Source organism: Orcinus orca, chromosome 4 (assembly GCF_937001465.1).
Source record: "Orcinus orca chromosome 4, mOrcOrc1.1, whole genome shotgun sequence".
In the NCBI taxonomy this organism is placed as follows: domain Eukaryota; kingdom Metazoa; phylum Chordata; class Mammalia; order Artiodactyla; family Delphinidae; genus Orcinus; species Orcinus orca.
In genome coordinates, this window is record NC_064562.1 from 151184596 (window position 1) to 151202150 (window position 17555).

General features: G+C 51.9%; 1 protein-coding gene across 1 annotated transcript in view; it reads left to right on the top strand.

Moving 5' to 3' along the window:
• Positions 1–17555, top strand: part of SORCS2 (sortilin related VPS10 domain containing receptor 2) — a 468073-nt gene that overhangs the window by 393428 nt on the left and 57090 nt on the right. Inside the window, exons 7-9 of the mRNA XM_049709229.1 lie at positions 2252–2370; positions 5238–5327; positions 16262–16441. Of these exons, the coding sequence (XP_049565186.1) occupies positions 2252–2370; positions 5238–5327; positions 16262–16441 (389 nt within the window). The remainder of the gene's footprint in view (positions 1–2251; positions 2371–5237; positions 5328–16261; positions 16442–17555) is intronic.

The following is a 17555-nucleotide window of genomic DNA, read 5'->3' on the forward strand; positions in this document are numbered from 1 at the left end:
CCTGCCCTCCGGCCAGCCTGAGCTACGGGACCCACCCCACTCAGCGGCCCCACCTGCCCTCCGGCCAGCCTGAGCTACGGGCCATTCCCCAAGGTCACCTTACACCTGTCCTCGCCCCTGCGGGAAGGCTGCTCTCCATCTGGCCACCTTGAACGTCTTTCTTGGGCTTCCCACCGCCTCCTCTGGGCTCCAAAGCACCTGGACTGCCCTGTCACAGCTCCGCACACTCCCCCGGGCCTGGAGCTCCTTGGGGACAGGGCGGGGCCTGATCGATTCACCTCTGTGTCCCCAGTACAGCCACCAAATGAATAAGCACATGGCCAGGTGCCAGTCGCCCTGAGCAGATGCTGGGCCCCTGCGCTAACGTGGCGGGACCCTGCGGCCACAATCCGTGCCGTGGACACGAGGACGCTCACTGCCTGTCACACCACGTTGTCACTGTCGGTCTGTCTGCCTCTCCCCAGAGCTGCAGCTGGTGCCGGTTCATGAGAGCCAAGCGTCCCCCTCCCTTCTCAGGCCCGTGGTCAGAAACTTCATCTCGGCAGCTTGAGAATGCCCCACCCACCGGGGTGGGGCGGTGGTTTACACCAGAGAAATTGGCAAGCTCTGGGAATCGGCATTTCTCCCACTGCACAAACCTTCAGCCCCGTGAAAGGGGGTCTTTGTTTGTCTCGCTGGCAGTAGAGCTGGAACAGGGAGGGATGAGTGAACAAATGAATGAATGCATGCATGCATGCATGAATGAGTGGGCAAGTGAGTAAATGAATGAATGAACGGGTGAGTGAGCAGATGGTCCACTTTGAGTCTGGCCTGGGCTCAACTCCACGGCGTGCCCAGCCAGGCCAGCCCACGACAGGAAATTCAGTGTTGACCACAGGGACTGACCAGGCCATTCAGAGGGGAGATGGAAGTGGTGCAGGAGGGGCCGTGGCACAGCCGTGGCTGACTGCGCACGGTCCCCTAGACGCTCACCTGCTCTTTCGACGTGGGCATTAATACCCACGTTACTGTGGAGGAGCTGAGACCCAGGGGACCCTGCCGGTGAGTTAGGGCAGGTCCTCCGGCCCCCAGCCCCGCCCCCTGGCACTCTCCATGCTGCCCGGCCACCCAAGGCTGTGGGCAGGACGTGCCCCGAAAGCGCTGACGTCTCTGAGCGCCCTGGCTGGGCTCCATTTGGTCCCCGTGGTTAAATGCCACTCCTGCCCAAAAGCGGTAGAGACGAGCTCCCCCAGGGCACAGGCTCCAGGCCTCTGCGCAAGTCCACCGGGGCCCCCAACCCAGGAAACAGAGGGCTTGACGTAAGAGCAGCGGCTGCCTGGCAAAACAGGGGTTCAACTTGCTTGATCGTAGATGTTTCTAAAGGGATGAAAGTGCTTGTCTAAAGTTAGGGGGGAAAGAACCCCTGAGTCCTACCCACACCCACCCGTTTAAGTTGGAGAGACTCCAGGAGGGTGGGAGGGGTCCCGAGTCGTGATGGGTGCCACGGCCCTGCACTGTCCCTTCCCTCGGTGACCACATGCACCCAGCTTGCCCAGGGAAGGCTGGTGGGTGGGAGATGTGTGTGTGTGTGGGTCTCCTGCCCACCATCTCTCCGGATTCCTCCGAGGTCCCTCTCCCAGACAGAGGATACAGGTGGCCACGGATGTACACGTGCCGTGCCTAACCCTAACCCTAAGCCAGGGGCAGAGGGCGCGTGGGACAGAATGTTGACCAAGTCCTGCGCTCACACGGCAGTGCTCCCCTGCACGGCTTTAGCCTGGGGTCAGCAAACGCTTCCCGTCAAGGCCAGCTAGTAAACGGTTTAGCCTGGCTGGCCGTGTGGTCTCTGCTGCCAGTGACTGCCGTTGTATGGTGAAGGCACCGTGGGTGACGCGTAGACCAGCAGGCACTGCTGTGCTCCAGTGAAACTTCCTCTAGGAAGAGCTGGAGGCAGTCCGGGTGGCCCTGAGGTAGACGAGTCTCCTAACCTGGAAGACGGGACCATCGTTGCATGGTCCTGAGTATTAGAAGAACTCCTCGCAGTAGAGCGCCTGGCACAGAGCTGCCCCCGCTCAGCAGCAGGTGCAATCACAGGGCACACCGTCGAACATTCAGACCCACAAACAAAACCGGCGGCAGTGGTATCGGAACGCGGACCGAGCCAAAAAGGTTCAGCACTTAATCATGTCTGAGGCTGTGTCTGACTCCTTCAGCTGGAGTCTGAGTCTTTTGAGATTTCATGCAGCGCGTGGCTGGCTCTTATCTCCTGCAGGTTTTCGGTACGTCACCTGCCAGGTCCACAATTGCTCCGAGAAGACGCTGACAGTGCCGTTCGCGGGCCCCATTGACCACAGTTCTCTGACCGTGCAGGACAATTACATCTTCGTTAAGGTGAGCTTCCTGCTGGGGCTCTTGGAAATCGGCAATAGGTGATGTGGAGTATAAGCCACTTGGGGGAAAATGGAATCACTCAAACAGGAAGCAATAAAATGGCTATGTTGGGCTTCCCTGGTGGTGCAGTGGTTGAGAGTCCGCCTGCCAATGCAGGGGACACGGGTTCGTGCCCCGGTCCGGGAAGATCCCACATGCCGCAGAGCGGCTAGGCCTGTGAGCCATGGCCGCGGAGCCTGTGCTCCGCAACGAGAGAGGCCACAACAGTGAGAGGCCGCGTACCACAAAAAAAAAAAAAAAAAAAAAAATGGCTATGTTACTTTCAAGTGCTACTTAATTCGGTTTCCGCTGCCCCTGTGATGGTGGTGGAAGGCACCCCCCAAACCCCATAAGGCCAAAACACAGGGATGCCACCTGCTCCTCCCTTCTGCCCACCAGGAACTTCCCACAGCCCAGGGCCCCCAAGCCCAAACCCGTTTTGTTCCATCTGGTTCCAGCGACTTTGAAATGATATTCAAAGGTGTTGTCTCTGCTCATTTCTCTTGGCCACCAGGCATCAGCTATCCACAGCCCAGGGACAAAGCCCTGCTGCCTGTACACACAGGCACTCAGATCACAGTTGGGACCACCACGTGGTCTGACGGTTCAGACACTCCAGGAAGCAGCTGGTCATACCACTTCTTGATTACTTCCACCAACGAGGAGCTCACTCCTTCCAAAACAGCCTACCCCTCTCCTGGATAGCTCAAATCTTTGGAAATGTCATTCCAGTACTGAGACGAAGTGTTTCCTCTACTCTCATCCAGTGACCCCTGCTCTGCCCTCTAGGACCCCATGAGACAAATCCAAAGGCTCCTATGAAGATGGCCCCTTAGGGGCAGCCGCTGGTGTTCTCTCCCCTGAAGGCTCCCCCGTCTCAGGGACATTTCATCACCCCAGGTGCCCTTCTCCACACACAGAGTGTACCAGGGCCTCCTGAGGATTTGGGGGCTGGAACTGGCAGGGTGTGTCACGGCCCCCATTAGAGCAGGCCAGGCAAGAGGCTTCTGCCACCACCGGCCCTGATTCCCAGCCCCGCCCCCATTCTCCTTCACCCTCTGCTGATGCCCAGCCCCACGGCTTCCCATCCCTTCTGTGTGTTTGCACCCACTGTTCCCTGGGCGTGGACCACTTGTGCCCCCTTCTCCACCTCCTCCTCCAACACTGTCGTGCACCACCTCCTCCAGGAAGACTTCCCTGACTTCCACCCTACTTCAGGCCCACAGGTTGCTTCTTCGGAGCGCCCCCAGCTCTGTGCATTCCTCCATCACAGCCAGGCCACACTGTCATCTTTTACTGTTTACTGTAGACCCTGTAGTCCGGTGCGGGTGGGGGCTCCGGGTCTGTCCTCAGCACCGCTGTCTTCCCAGCACCTCCCATTGTGTTTCTGCAAATATCTACCAAGGGTTGGAACAATGACAGCATTGGCTTCTTTGACAACCGTATCTCACGTTGAGTGTTTTCTAAATGTTGTGATTGTCTGGTCTGCCAGCGCCCCAAGCCTGAGACCCCGGGGCACAGCTGTGGCTGGGCAGGTTGGGCTGGTCCTTGTGCAGCAGTAGGCACCATGCACCACGGGGCCCCAGGATGGGGCGCGGGGCTCAGTTAGAGGTGCTGGGAAGGCCTGGCCGAGGGTGGGCCATGGGAGGGGGCCCGGGGAGGATGGAAGGTGCCGGATCGGGTGCTGTCAGGAAGCGGGGCCACGCTGTAACTGGGCTGCTCAGTGACCTGGTCTAGAAGGAGGGGGCTCAGGAGCCGCCCCCGTGCACTCAGCCTGGACGGCGTGTGGTCATCGCTGGCTGGTCTGTGTTCAGATGTGATAACAGCTGGCTCTCAGCTTCGTCACAGAGGCCTGGTCTGCCGCTGGTGACACTGTCTGTGTCCGACGGGGGAAGGCGCAGCCCGCAGTGCATGCCCGGCCGGGGCCAGAGGTCAGGGGCCACTGTGCCCTGTCCAGCTCCTGGCCCACTCCCTCTCCCATCACCCGTTTGCCCCCTTGTTCCTCGTCTTCCCTTCTCACCCCCTCCTCCTTGCTGCTGCCCCAAAGAAGCACATGCTGCTGTTTTCCTGGGTCTTCTATTATATCCCATGAGAGACAAGTTACTCCACCTCTGGGCCTCACTTTTCTCATCTTTAAAATGGAAATGATCACAGGTCGTGGAGTTGTTGGTTTTGATACCGATTAGCTATTTGGGACAGTGCTGGCCACATGACTGTCTCAGGAGTGTTGCCTCTCATTTTGTTTCTCTTGCCTCGTGGTCTGGTGGTCATCTTTTGTGGCTTGAGCTTACCTTTGGCCTGTCTCTTCCTCCACTCGTGGCTCACCAAGTACTCTCCCTAAGAGGAGTTCTGGGGAACAGAATTTTCTTCACCTTGTCTGTAACTCAGACGTAGGGAAGCCAGGTGCTGAGAGAGCATAGGGAAGGAGGTTAGTTCTAACTGAGGGAGGTGGAAGAAGACTTCCCAGAGGTGGGGCATTTGGTATGGGGCTCTGAAGGATGAATAGGAGTCTGCCCATTTCAGGCAGAGCATGTATAAGCAAAGTAAAAGGGCATTTTCACCAGGATTTGGCTCAACAAGAAACCTAGTCCCGGGCTTCCCTGGTGGCGCAGTGGTTGAGAGTCCGCCTGCCGATGCAGGGGACACGGGTTCGTGCCCTGGTCCGGGAAGATCCCACATGCCACGGAGCAGCTGGGCCCGTGAGCCATGGCCGCTGGGCCTGCGCGTCCGGAGCCTGTGCTCCGCAACGGGAGAGTCCACCACAGCGAGAGGCCCGTGTACTGCAAAAAACTTGTTCCCTAAAAAACTTGTTTTTCCCTTCCTGTTAGGCAACCTCAACAAACCAGACCAAATACTACATCTCTTATCGTCGCAATGAATTTGTCCCGATGAAGCTGCCGAAGTATGCGTTGCCCAAGGTATGAGTGGGTTCCCCATTCCGCCAGGCCCTGAGCCGGGTGCTGACCCTGCCCTGACTCGTGGGGCTGCAGGGCTTTTGCACCTGTGCTTGCTGGTGGCCAGGTCAGGATGGGTAAGAGCAAGCTACTGCCCCCTCCCCCTCCAGCTGCTGCCCCTCCACCTGCACTCCAGCCTCACACGTGCCCAGCTTCATTCTGTCTTAGAGCCTCTGCAATGTTCTTCCCTCTGCCTGGTCTTTCTTTTCCCCGGACTCCTGAACATGTGATGTTTCAGACAAATGTCTCTTCCCACTGACCCTCCAGGCTGGTCCAGGCCTCGGTTTCCTGCTCACACTCCACCCTTCTCCTTCCTGACACTCAGGGTGCTGGGAACCCCCTGTTTCCGTCCTGCTTTCAACTAGAGTTTCCAGGGCTGGGGGGCCGTTTCTGTTTTATTCACCTCTGCATTCCAGCTGCCTAGCATTGTGCCTGGTAGATAGTAGGTGTTCAATTAATGCTACTTCCTTCCCCTTGCCTGGCCGACAAAGAAGGGGGATGTGGAGGCTGTCCAGACCCTGCCCCTGCCCTGCCTCAGGGTGAACTCCACAGCCCCCTCCCTACCGATATTTTATTCCAACTTTACAAAGGAGGTGGTTGATGTTCAGAAAGGCTGAATATCCCGTCTGAGGTCACACAGCTTGTAAGAAACCAAAGCAGGTTTCAAACCGAGGTCTGAGGTCCAGGCGAGTCTGAGACCAGCCTTCTGCCGCATCTCCCTCCAGAGGACGGTCTCCATCCCATGTACATAATTCAGAAGCGCAGACTGAAGCAGCCCTTCTCCCCCACATACTTATCGAGCATGAAATGTAAGCTAGGAACAGACGCTGCAGCTGTGAGTCAGACACCCCTGTTTCCTGCTCTGGCTGGGTTTTCGGAGGAAACAGGCAGAAAGTCAAGCAGACAGACAAATGTGTCAAATAATTGCAAGCTGTGATTTGTACTGAGAAGGAAATGAGAGGCCGAGGCAGACAGTGATGGAGGGTGGGGGAAGCTTCCCTAAAGGGGATGTCTCATCTGAAGCCCAGCGGTTGGGGGAAAGCTGTTCAGGTGTAGGACAGTGCAGGTGCAAAGGCCCTGGGGCAGGAGAGACCTGTCTGGAGGGTGGAGAGGAGGTGAGTGCGCTGGCCCCTGCAGGCCTGGGGGCTGTGGCTTGCTGGAAAGGACTTGGATTCAGGAGCTGCTGCTCAGGACATCACAGACCCCTCCTGAGCCAGAAATGGGAAAAGTTCCTGAGACTTTTAAAACCTTTTAAAAGCATCTCTTTAGAAAGAGAAAAGGAAGAGGGGGAAAAAATGGAAAGGAAAGGAAAGAAAGAAAAGAAGGAATCTTAATAAAGTCCCTCCAGTGTTGGCCGAGTAAATAAATGAAAAGCTAATGGTTTCATTTATGGCAAGTGCCTTTGGCATCTCTGGAGGGTGGGGGCCTTTCAGCTTCTGAGAGGCTCTTCCTCTGACACTGGGGGCTGCAGCATCAGCAGCATCCTTTGTCCTAGTGTTGGGGGTGGTGGGTTGAGTGGACCCCTGGGTCTCTCCCTGCTCCCTTCTGGTACTGGGGCCTGGGCAGATGCTGCCCCTTTCCTGGGACGGGGGAGGCTGGACCAGAGGCCAGGCCATTTCTGAGGGTCTTCTGAGGAGACTGCAGCCACAAGTCATGACCTCTGTGACCCTGAGCCCTGGCTGCACCTCCCTGGTCCGTGGCTGAGACAGCAGTGAGTGTTTCTTGGTCTTTGGGGGGAGGTTTGCAGGAAGCACCACTGTGAGTCCCGCTGCAGGCCCTTGACAGCACGTGCTACCTGCTAGCTTCCCGTTTCTGCAGAAATCAGGGGTCACTGAAAAGAGTCGTGAGGCTGTGATGTTACTACTGCCCCACATCATAAGTGATGACAGAAACAGACATGCCCCTCCTGCCATCCAGTTTCAAGGGATGACCAGGAACCCACTTATGTCGGTGGCATTTGCATTGACACTGTGTGTCCTCGCTCGGGGGTCCTGCCCAGGACCCAGTGACAGGCAGTGGAGGACCATGCACAAATCAGGCTGCTCTCAGGCATCACCCACCCCCACCCCGAGCCCTGCAGGGTCCTCAAGACCACATTTGGTCTTTGCTGAGAGCCTTGCCCATCCAGGGAGCTGGCTACTTCCTCTCCACCAAATTCAGGAGAGCAGCCAGACGCCAGTGTCCCCACCAACAAGGAGAGCTAGCTAATTGAATTCCCTAATCAGATTTGGTTGTTATAAGGTGAATTTGTAACTCCTGCCTGTTTCCTACCCCCAAACCACCCCCATCTTTTTTTTTTTTTTTCTTTAATTGCCCAAGTAACATCATGGAAACAATAGAAATCAGAGCAGAGGGGAGCTCACCACAGCCTCCCTCCCTCCCTCCCTCCCGAGCCCTGTTTGGTTTCCCTCCATCCTGGGCCCCAAGCCAAGGCGACACTGCTGTAGCTGTATCATTGCAGACACTCTGTCTACAGCCTGGCTTTCACATGACGATGTCTCAGGAGAATTTTTCCCAAATGATACATGATACCCACCTTAAACGACTGCAAAACTTTCAACTCAGGAGACCGTACCTTGTTCAGCGAAGCCAGACTCCTGTTGTTCAGACATTTGGGTTGTTTCCATATTTCATAATTATAAACAGTGCTGCCATGAATTTATTTGTGCCCACAGGTATTTCTTTTTTTATTTTCTCAAGTCAGTCTAAGAAAAACTTCTGGACAAAGGATATAAATATTTGTGGAGCTTAGTTGCTTTCTAAAAGGGTTCCACCAGCAAAGTTAGAATAGACCAGTTTCAACACAGCTTCGCCAAATTTTGTGTTGTATCAATTCTATTTTCCTTGTACTTAAAAAGGTATAAAAGGTACCATTCTGCTGTTTGAATTCACCTATCTCTGAAACCTGTAATGGGTAAACAGTTTTTATTATATTTGCCAGCAGCCTTTGCTTAAATTGTTTACTTGTAGAGATTTAAAAAAAAATTTACTCATGTTCCCTAACAGGAAAAAAAAAAAATAGGCAAAGGCTATAAACAGACAAAAGAGAGGAAAAATCCAAGTAACTATTGATTATATAAAAATATTCATAAGCATAAAGTAAATGCAAATTTACTTTAAAGTAAAAAATAGACTTTTATCTATAATATGTTTACATAAAATAAAATAAAACCCATAAAGTGTAAGAATAAAGGAGGAAGTGACATCAGGGAAGAGGGTGGAGTGGAAAGCACAGGAGTCTGTCTTCTCACTTAGACAACAATCCGCTGTCAGAATCTGCCTGATGTAATTGTTTTGGAACGCCGGAGTCTATTCAAAGGCTTGTAGCTTCCAGGGGAAGGCTTGCACCATAAATCAAGGTTAATATCCACAGTTTTAGCTCTTCCCAAGGAAGCAGCTACCCATCTCCCACTCCTGCCCCCCCGCCGCGTGGCCGGCAGCTGTGTACGTATTCCTAGAGCAGGCACACAGCTTGCCGGAGCCAGGGTGGGCATAGGACCTTGTCCTTAAATATTGGACCTTGCCCCCCAGTATTGGGAGTCTGTGCTCTGATTGTTGATTGTTGCTTCTGATCATGCATGCAGACACCCAGGCACACAGCTATTATTGCAGCCACCAGCAGCTGAAGCAGCTTCTAAGGGATTTAAAGGGCCATGTTACCAAGCCAAACTTGGGTCCGCTCGCCCAGGTGCAGCAAAGTCAACCCACTGACACCAGGTTGTGGTGAAGGAAAGTGCGGTGTTTATTGCAGGGCACCAAGCAAGGAGTCCGGGCAGCTAGTGCTCAAAATACCCGAACTCCCTGACAGGTTTCAGGCAAGGTGAGGGAGGGGCATCCCAGGGTATGTGATCAGCTTGTGCGCAATTCTCATGATTGATGGTGAGGTAACAGGGCAGGGTGTCATAGGGATTCACGTTATTCATCCTTGGGCACCAGTAGTTCTGGGGCAACATGCTCACGATCAAGTAGTTAACTCCTCCCATTTGGTGGTGGTATTAGCATCTGCAAAACAACTCAGAAAACGTGCATCAGATACTATTATCTATGTCCTTTAGAGAGGTGCTAAAGCAGAGTATATGGAGGGAGGAGGGGTCTGTCCCGGGAAGTCCCCACAGGGTCCTGCTCAGTTACAGCCAGAACCTGTTTCCACTGCCACCCCACCTTTATTTTCCTTCCTTTCCTTTTGGGAGCCAACATTTAAGGACTAGGACATTCAAAAGCAACCACACATATGGAGGAATTTAGAAAGTCGCCAAGCATGCCCAGGAGAGAGCTCAGGCTCAGAAAAGACCTGAGAACTCCAGTGTACACCTCAGGCTGGTCCCTGGCATGCAGAGAGCCTGCAGCCATAAAATCTAAATAAAAAACTAAAAAAAACAGCAAACCCCGAGGAAGGGAGAGAATCTGATTTCCAGAGTTACCACATTATTAGATTCCAACATCCAGTTATCAATAACAAAGAAACCACAAGGCAAAGAAAGAAAGTACAATCCATTCAAAGGGGAAAATACCAACAGAAGTTATCTCTGAGAGAGACCAGATGGCAGATCTACTAGACAAAGACTTTAATACAACTGTCTTCAGGATGCTCAGAGAGCTAAAGGAAATGTGGAGAAGGTCAAGAAAACAAAGTACAAACAAATTAGATATATAGGCATACCTCACTCTGTTGTGCCTTGCAGATATTGTATTTTTTTTTCACAAATTATAAGTTTACGACAACCCTAGCCCTGCGTGGAGCAAGTCTATTGGTGCCATTTTCCCAACAGCATTTGCTCACTTTGTGTCTTTGTGTCACAGTTGGTAAATCTCACAATATTTCAAATTTTTCATGATTACCATATTTGTTATGGTGAGCTCTGATCAGTGATCTTTGAAGTTACTACTATGATTGTTTGGGGCCAACTTAATTGATAAGTGTTGTGTGTGTTCTGACTGCTCCTCCAACCGACCATTCCCTCATCTCTCTCCCTCTCCTTGGACCTCCTTATTCCCTGAGATACAGCAACATTGAAATTAGGCCAATTAGTGCCCTTACAATGGCCTCTAAGTGTCCCAGTGGAAGGAAAAATCACACTTGTTTCATTTTGTATTAAAACCTAGAAATGATGACGCTTAGTGAGGAAGGCTTGTTGAAAGCCAAGACAGGCCAAAAGCTAGACCTCTTGCACCAAACAGCCAGGTTGTGAATGCAAAGGAAAAGTTCTTGAAAGAAATTAAAAGTGCTACTCCAATGAAAACACAAGTGATAAGAAAGCCTTATCGCTTATATGGAGAAAGTCTGAGTCGTCTGGATAGAAGATCAAATCAGCCACAACATTCCCTTAAACCAAAGCCTAATCAGAGCAAGGCTGTAACTCTCTTCATTCTATGAAGGCGGAGAGAGGTGAGGAAGCTGCAGAAGAAAGTTTGAAGCCAGCAGGGGTCGGTTCACGAGGTTTAAGGAAAGAAGCGACCTTCGTGACATCAAAGTGCGAGGTGAAGCAGCAAGTGCTGGTGCAGAAGCTGCAGAAGGTTATCCAAAAGCTCCAGCTAAGATCATTAATGAAGGTGGCTACACTAAACAACAGATTTTCAGTGTAGACAACAGCCTCTATTGGAAGAAGATACCATCTAGGACTTTGATAGCTAGAGAGGAGAAGTCAGTGCCCGGCTTCAAAGCTTCAAAGGACAGGCTGACTCTCTCGTTAAGGGCTAATGCAGCTGGTGGCTTTAAGTTGAAGCCAGTACTCATTTACCATGCCCAGAATCTTACAGCTCTTCAGAATTATGCTAAATCTACGCTGCCTGTGTTCTGTAAATGGAACAAAGCCTGAATGACAGCACATCTGTTTACGACATGGTTTATTGAATATTTTAGGCCCACTGTTGAGACCTACTGCTCAGAAAAAGATTCCTTTCAAAATATTACTGCTCATTTGACAATGCACCTGTCCACCCAAGAACTCTAATGGAGACAGACAATGAGATTAATGTTGTTTTCATGTCTGCTAACACAATATCCATTCTGCAGCCCATGGATCAAGGGGTAATTTTGACTTTCAAGTCTTCTGATTTAATACATGCATTTCATAAGGCTATAGCTGCTATAGACAGCGATTCCTCTGACGGATTTGAGCAGTCAATTGAAAACCTTCTGGAAAGGACACACCATCCTAAATGCCAGTAAGAATATTTGTGATTCTTGGGAAGAGGTCAAAGTATCAATATCAACAGGAGTTTGGAAGAAGTTGATTCCAACCCTTATGGATGACTTTGAGGGGCTCAAGACTCATGGAGAATGTCACTGCAGGTGTGGTGGAAAGAGCAAGAGAACTAGAATTGGAAGTGGGGCCTAAAGATGGGACTGAATTGCTTCATGAGAAAACTTTAAGGAATGAGGAGGTGCTACTTATGGATGAGCAAAGAAAGTGATTTCTTGAGATGGAATCTAGTCCTGGTTTAGATGCTGTGAAGATTCCTGAAATGACAACGAAGGATTTAGAATATTACATAAACTTAGCTGGTAAAGCGGTGGCTGGGTTTGAGAGGACTGACTCCAATTTTGAAGGAAGTTCTACTGGGGATAAAACGCTATCAAACAGCATTGCTGCCACAGAGAAAGTGTTCATAAAAGGAAGGGTGAGTGGTTGCAGCAAACTTAATTGTTGTCTTCTTTAAAGAAATTCCCACAGGCACCCCAACCTTCAGCACCCACCGCCCTGATCAGTGGGCAGCCAGCAACATTGAGAGGCAAGACCCCCCACCAGCAAAACGATTATGACTCACTGAAGGCTCAGGTGATGGTTAGCGTTTTTTAGCAATAAAGTACTTTTTAACTAAGGTGTGTACATTTCGTGAGATATAATGCCATCGTACACTTAATCGACTACAGTATAGTGTAAACATCACTTTGATATACACTGAGAAACCAAAAAATCTGTGTGACTCACTTTATTGTGATAGTTGCTTTATTGTGGTGGTCTGGAACTGAAACCACAGTATCGCCAAGGTATGCCTGTACCAAAAAAATAGATAGAACACATAAATGGAGCCAAAGAGAAATTCTGGAGCTAAAAGGAACAATAATTGAAATGGAAACTCCACTAGAGAGATCCCAAAACAGATGTGAGCAGACAGAAGAAAGAGTCAGAGAACCTGAAGATAAGATGACTGAAATTACGAAATCTGAGGAACAGAAAGAAAAAAGATTGAAGAAAAGTGAACACCATCTAAGAGACCTGTGGGACACCATCAAGTGGACCAATACACACATTCCATAACGCGTGTCCCAGAAGGAGAGGAGAGAGAGAAAGGGGCAGAAAAACTATTTGAAAAAATAGTGGCCCAACACTTCCTTGAAATTGATGAAAGACATGACTGCAGATATCTTTAAAAGCTTGGTGAGCTCCAAGTAGTATAAACACTAAGAGTTCCACACCAAGACACATCATAATCAAACTGTAGAAAGACAAAGAAAGAATTTGGTGAAGGTGTTTGTTCATTCGGCCGTTCCCTGGATTTTATGTAAAAATCTATGGGGAAATTTCCCCTATCATGCTTGCTAAAAATGTTTTTAAACTTTCCAAAGTTACTTCTTTAAAATGTTTTCACTACAACTAATGGCATAATGCAAATATATACCATTTCTACCCGCTTACCTCTCCGTTCCTCCTTTCCAATCTCACATCTTCATTCCTCAGTGTAACTGTTGTAGGAACTCTTAGAGACATCTCAATATTCGTTTTTCTTCTTCATCTTAGTTTAACAAACCCCAAATTTTAGCTGGTGTATTGCTTCCCAGCTAGGACTATATCTCCCAGCTTCCCTTGCAGCTACATGTGGTTGTTTCTAGAATCTGGTCAGTGAGATTAAGTGGAATTGTCACATCTGGGAGACTTCTCAGAGTTCTCCTTTAAAGGCAAGCCTTTCTCTCCCTCTTTCCTGCCTCCTTCCTGTTGCCTTGCATGTTGACAAGATGGCTGGAGCTCTAGCAATCATCTTGAACCATGAGGACAAGGGCCATATCATGGGACAGTAGAATGGTGACCCAGAAGGAGCTTCTGTCCCTGGTGATTCCAGCTTCCATCCTGGAATGTCTATCTCTGGACCTCTTTTACATTCGTGAGAAATGAGTTTCTATCTCATCTGAGTCACTTTTTTCCCCAGTTTCTATTACTTACAATCAAACCTACTTCTACAAACATTGGCAACTCTGGTGTTTCTTTCCACATATTTCTCTAGGCCATATAGCTATACATACATGCAAACACATATACATATGTGTAATTCTTTTAATGTCTTTTGTTTAAAAATGGAGTCAACAAACGTCTCTGCTTCTAACTTTTTACAAAAAGAATAATGTAAAGGCAAATTTAAGAAAAAAATTGCATATTATTTATCACTCTCTAATCAGCAAAGATTTTCAAAAGCCTGTTTCAATGCATGAAGTTAAATGAGCGCCCTCTAGCCCTGCTGGTGGGGAAGGAACGTATACGCTCAGGACGATGATTGAACAACACGTAACAAGAGCTTTAAAAATGTTCCTACTCTCCGATGCAGCAATTTCCCTTCTTAGATTTATGGTGAGGAAATACAGAGATGCAGAGATCTATGTCTGGGAATGTTTATGACTGTCTTGCACATAATGCTGGAGATGCTAAAAGCTCACCAGTGGGGAAATATTCAATGAAATACGGTACATCCACAAAAGGGAATACCATGCAGTCATAAAAGTGCTGTTTATAAATAATGCTAACGACAGAGGAAAATGCTCCCCATATAATGGGAAAGAGCAAAGCTGCAAACCATACGTGAAAAACTATATGAATCCCACTTGGGAAAAAGCCCAGAAGTAAACATTTTTAAATGTTAATGTCAGGTCTCTCTAGGGGTAGCACTACAGGAAGCTTTTGCTCCTTTTACACATTTTTCTTTGTTTCCCGGATTATAGTAAACATTTACCCAGGTGCGGGGGCGGCAAAGTCGGAATTAATACAATAACAGTAAATACTGATTGCTTCTCGTGTGATTAATGCCGGGCACTGCATGAGCTCAGAAACTCGGGCCGATGGAAGGCTTTTTCCTGCTGAGGCCGCAGAATGACCAGTATCCCAGTGGACACAGTGCAGCCTGGCCTGGGGCCGAGCATGGAGAAGTAGGAGGGGAGGTGGGCGAGAGAAGCAGAGATGACCTCACTTCCCAGGTTTCACAGGCATCCCTCAGACGCCCTACCACCCTACTGTCCCATTTCACAGATTGGGACCGCCAGGCCTGTGACCCCTGACTCTGTAACCCCTCCCTGGCTGTGAGCTGCTTGGTCCACCCATGTCCGTGTGTTAGATTTACAGCCACGGACCAACGCCCCGCTCGTGCCGCAGGGTTCTCCCTGGTTGGGAGGTGCATTGCAGGTGTTTCACGGCACTTCATCCCTTTTCTGCAAAGCCCCTTCTTTTGGCTGCACGGCTCGGTGGGGGGGGGGGGGGGGTGGGCGCAGGCAGGAGGGGAAGGGGCCTTCACCAGCCTGTGCCCTGCCCAGACGGCCTCTTCTTCTCACAATCGAAGGTCTTGCTTGGCTGGATAGAATAGGGACCCCATCTGCTATTAGAGAAAGAGAAACATTTCCTGTCTCTGTGCCCTAACATCAGGTGAGAAATGCAAAAGGAAGTGTACCCCCAAACTGCGCCACCTGCAGTGGGCGGGACGGAGGGTGGTAGCCAGCCCCCTCCCTCCGCCATCCATCTTCAGCTCCTGGATCTTGGCAGCTCTACTGCCAGAGGGGCAATAAAAGTCTCGGAGTGACAGAAGGCAAACAGTAGAGGCTGCAGGAGAGCTCCTTATGGCTTTGAAATGGGCCTGTTCGGATGCCTTTTCATGCGCCTCCCGTGCAGTAGTTGGTGCCGGCTGGGAATGAAAAGGAAAACGAGAAACTAGGGTTAGCCCTGGGTTTCTTCTTCCTTTTTATTCATTTTTTTTTTTTTTTTAATTCTGAATTGTAAAATCTGGCGCTGACACCCCGGACGGCTGCCCGGCCCACTCAGGAGCTGCCCGACCTTCTGGTCCAGGTGGACCCCAGGCTCTGGACCTTGGCCTCAGCTGCTCAGGCCAGCCCCCTTCCTGCCTACTGGCCAGGCGCCCGCCCTCGGCTCCCATAGGGCCCTGGGCAGCCCAGTGCCCTGCGGGAGGGGGCCTTGTTGGCTGTGTGCCTGGCGGGGGCCAGGGGTGACGGTGGCCTGGCCAGGGGGAGCTGTGGGCAAAGGGCAGCTCCCGTAGCAGGCCGGTGATGCGGTCCTTGGCGTGAGTCTGGAGTGAATTAATCCATCCTTCCCACCAGTGTACGTTCCCAGAGGGCAGAGGCCAGTGGGGCTCCCTGGTGTAGCCCTGGGCCTAGAACAGTGCCTGGCACACAGTAGGCTCTTAATGAATATGTGTTGAATGAATGAACGGACAGATGATGGGCTTGATCCTCGGGATGGGAGGGGGAGGGGCCCGGGAGGAGACGCCTCCGCGCCTCCCAGAGGTGATGGTCTGGGCTGCGTTCTGACGGTCTGGGGGTGCGTGGAGGAAAGCTCCCCCTCCTCGCTGCAGGGGCAGATGGGAGGAGGTGTCACTGCGCCCCGCCCAGTATAGAGGGTGGGAACGTCATCCCCATTTCGGAGGTGAGAAAACGGAGGCCCAGGGAGGTAAAGGGACTTGGCCAAGGTCATAGAGCTGAGAGGGCAGAGCCAGGATGAGAATCTAGGTCAGCCTGACTCCAAGAGGGGTGTGGCCAAGCCCCTCACCCCCGCCAGGCCTGAGGCCTGCCCCGCCCCCCAGGCCTGCTCACCCCTCCCCCCATTCCCCCTCCCCCCCAGGCCAGCTTCCCTCTCCCGCGTGGGCCCCCAGCCCGCCTCTGACCCCGGCTCCCCCGCCGTCCCCAGGATCTGCAGGTCATCAGCACAGACGAGAGCCAGGTGTTCGTGGCCGTGCAGGAGTGGTACCAGACCGACACCTACAACCTCTACCAGTCGGACCCGCGCGGCGTACGCTACTCGCTGGTGCTGGGGGACGTGCGCAGCTCGCGGCAGGCGGAGGAGAGCGTGGTCATCGACATCCTCGAGGTGGGACCCTCAGTGCGGGCTGTGGTGGGCCAGGTGGCACCCCTGTCCCGGCTTCCCCCCCCCCCTCACCTCCACTGCTCCAACCCGGGGACCTGCCAAAATTCTGTCAAGGGGCAAATATTTTAGGCTTTGCCGGTCAAAAGGGTACTACGCAGGTACTTTTAGAACAGGAGAGAAAACTTGCTCTTTCTGATGAAATTCAAGTAACAGTAATGGAGTACCGTGTGATACAGGTCTGCTAATGAGAAGAATGGAATTTGGGGGGGATAACATTCTGCTGAGTTCGGGTTCAGGTTAGTGGTCCCCATCATCGACTCGATCACCATCTGTTATATCTGTAAAGCCATTCCTGCCCCGAACGCCACTGCATGAAACAGGCAGGTGACAGAAGCTGGGACCCTCCCCTGTCCATCTCCGGCCTCGCGGCCTCCCCGGCCCCAGCCCTGGTCTCCTTGTCGCTCCCTTCTGTGTATCCCATGTCCGTCTGGCTGTCTCTTGCTCCCTCTGTCTCTCCCTTGGCCCTGCAGCTCCTGTCTCTGAGGCTGGGGGTTGAGGCCTCCCCGCCTGCAGTCCTCAGACCTCCCTGTGCCCTCCCTGGGGTCCCACCCCCATCTGTGTCCCATTTAAGCCACTTGCTCTTGTCACGTGACACCGAGGGGCGGATCAGAGGCTCTGAACTGGGGCTTCCAGCTCCCACGCCGGGCTCCCTCCCCCGAGAAAACACCCACGCACCATCCTGTACTTGGATTCCGTGAATGTCAATCCCTCACCCACGGTGGGCCCAGCCTGGACCTGGCCTTTCACGGTCACCTCCTCTGTTCTTGCCCACACCAGAGCCGGGGAGGGGGTCCCTCAGCCGCTTTACAGGTAAGGAACCTGAGGCTCAGACAGGGCAAGCCACCTGCCCAGGTAGACCAGAAGTCAGCGAAAAACCAGAAGTGGCCCAGGTCTGTCGGTCCAAGCTCCATCCATCCTCCTGGCCAGCACTCCCTCGGTAGGTCATTCACCCTTAAATTCCTCCCTCATGCCCTGCCCTCAGGGAGCCCCCAGCCAGTGGGCTCACCTGCAGGGGCCGTGCGTTCTCGTAGTAAACGCCGGTGGCGGTCCTGCCAGG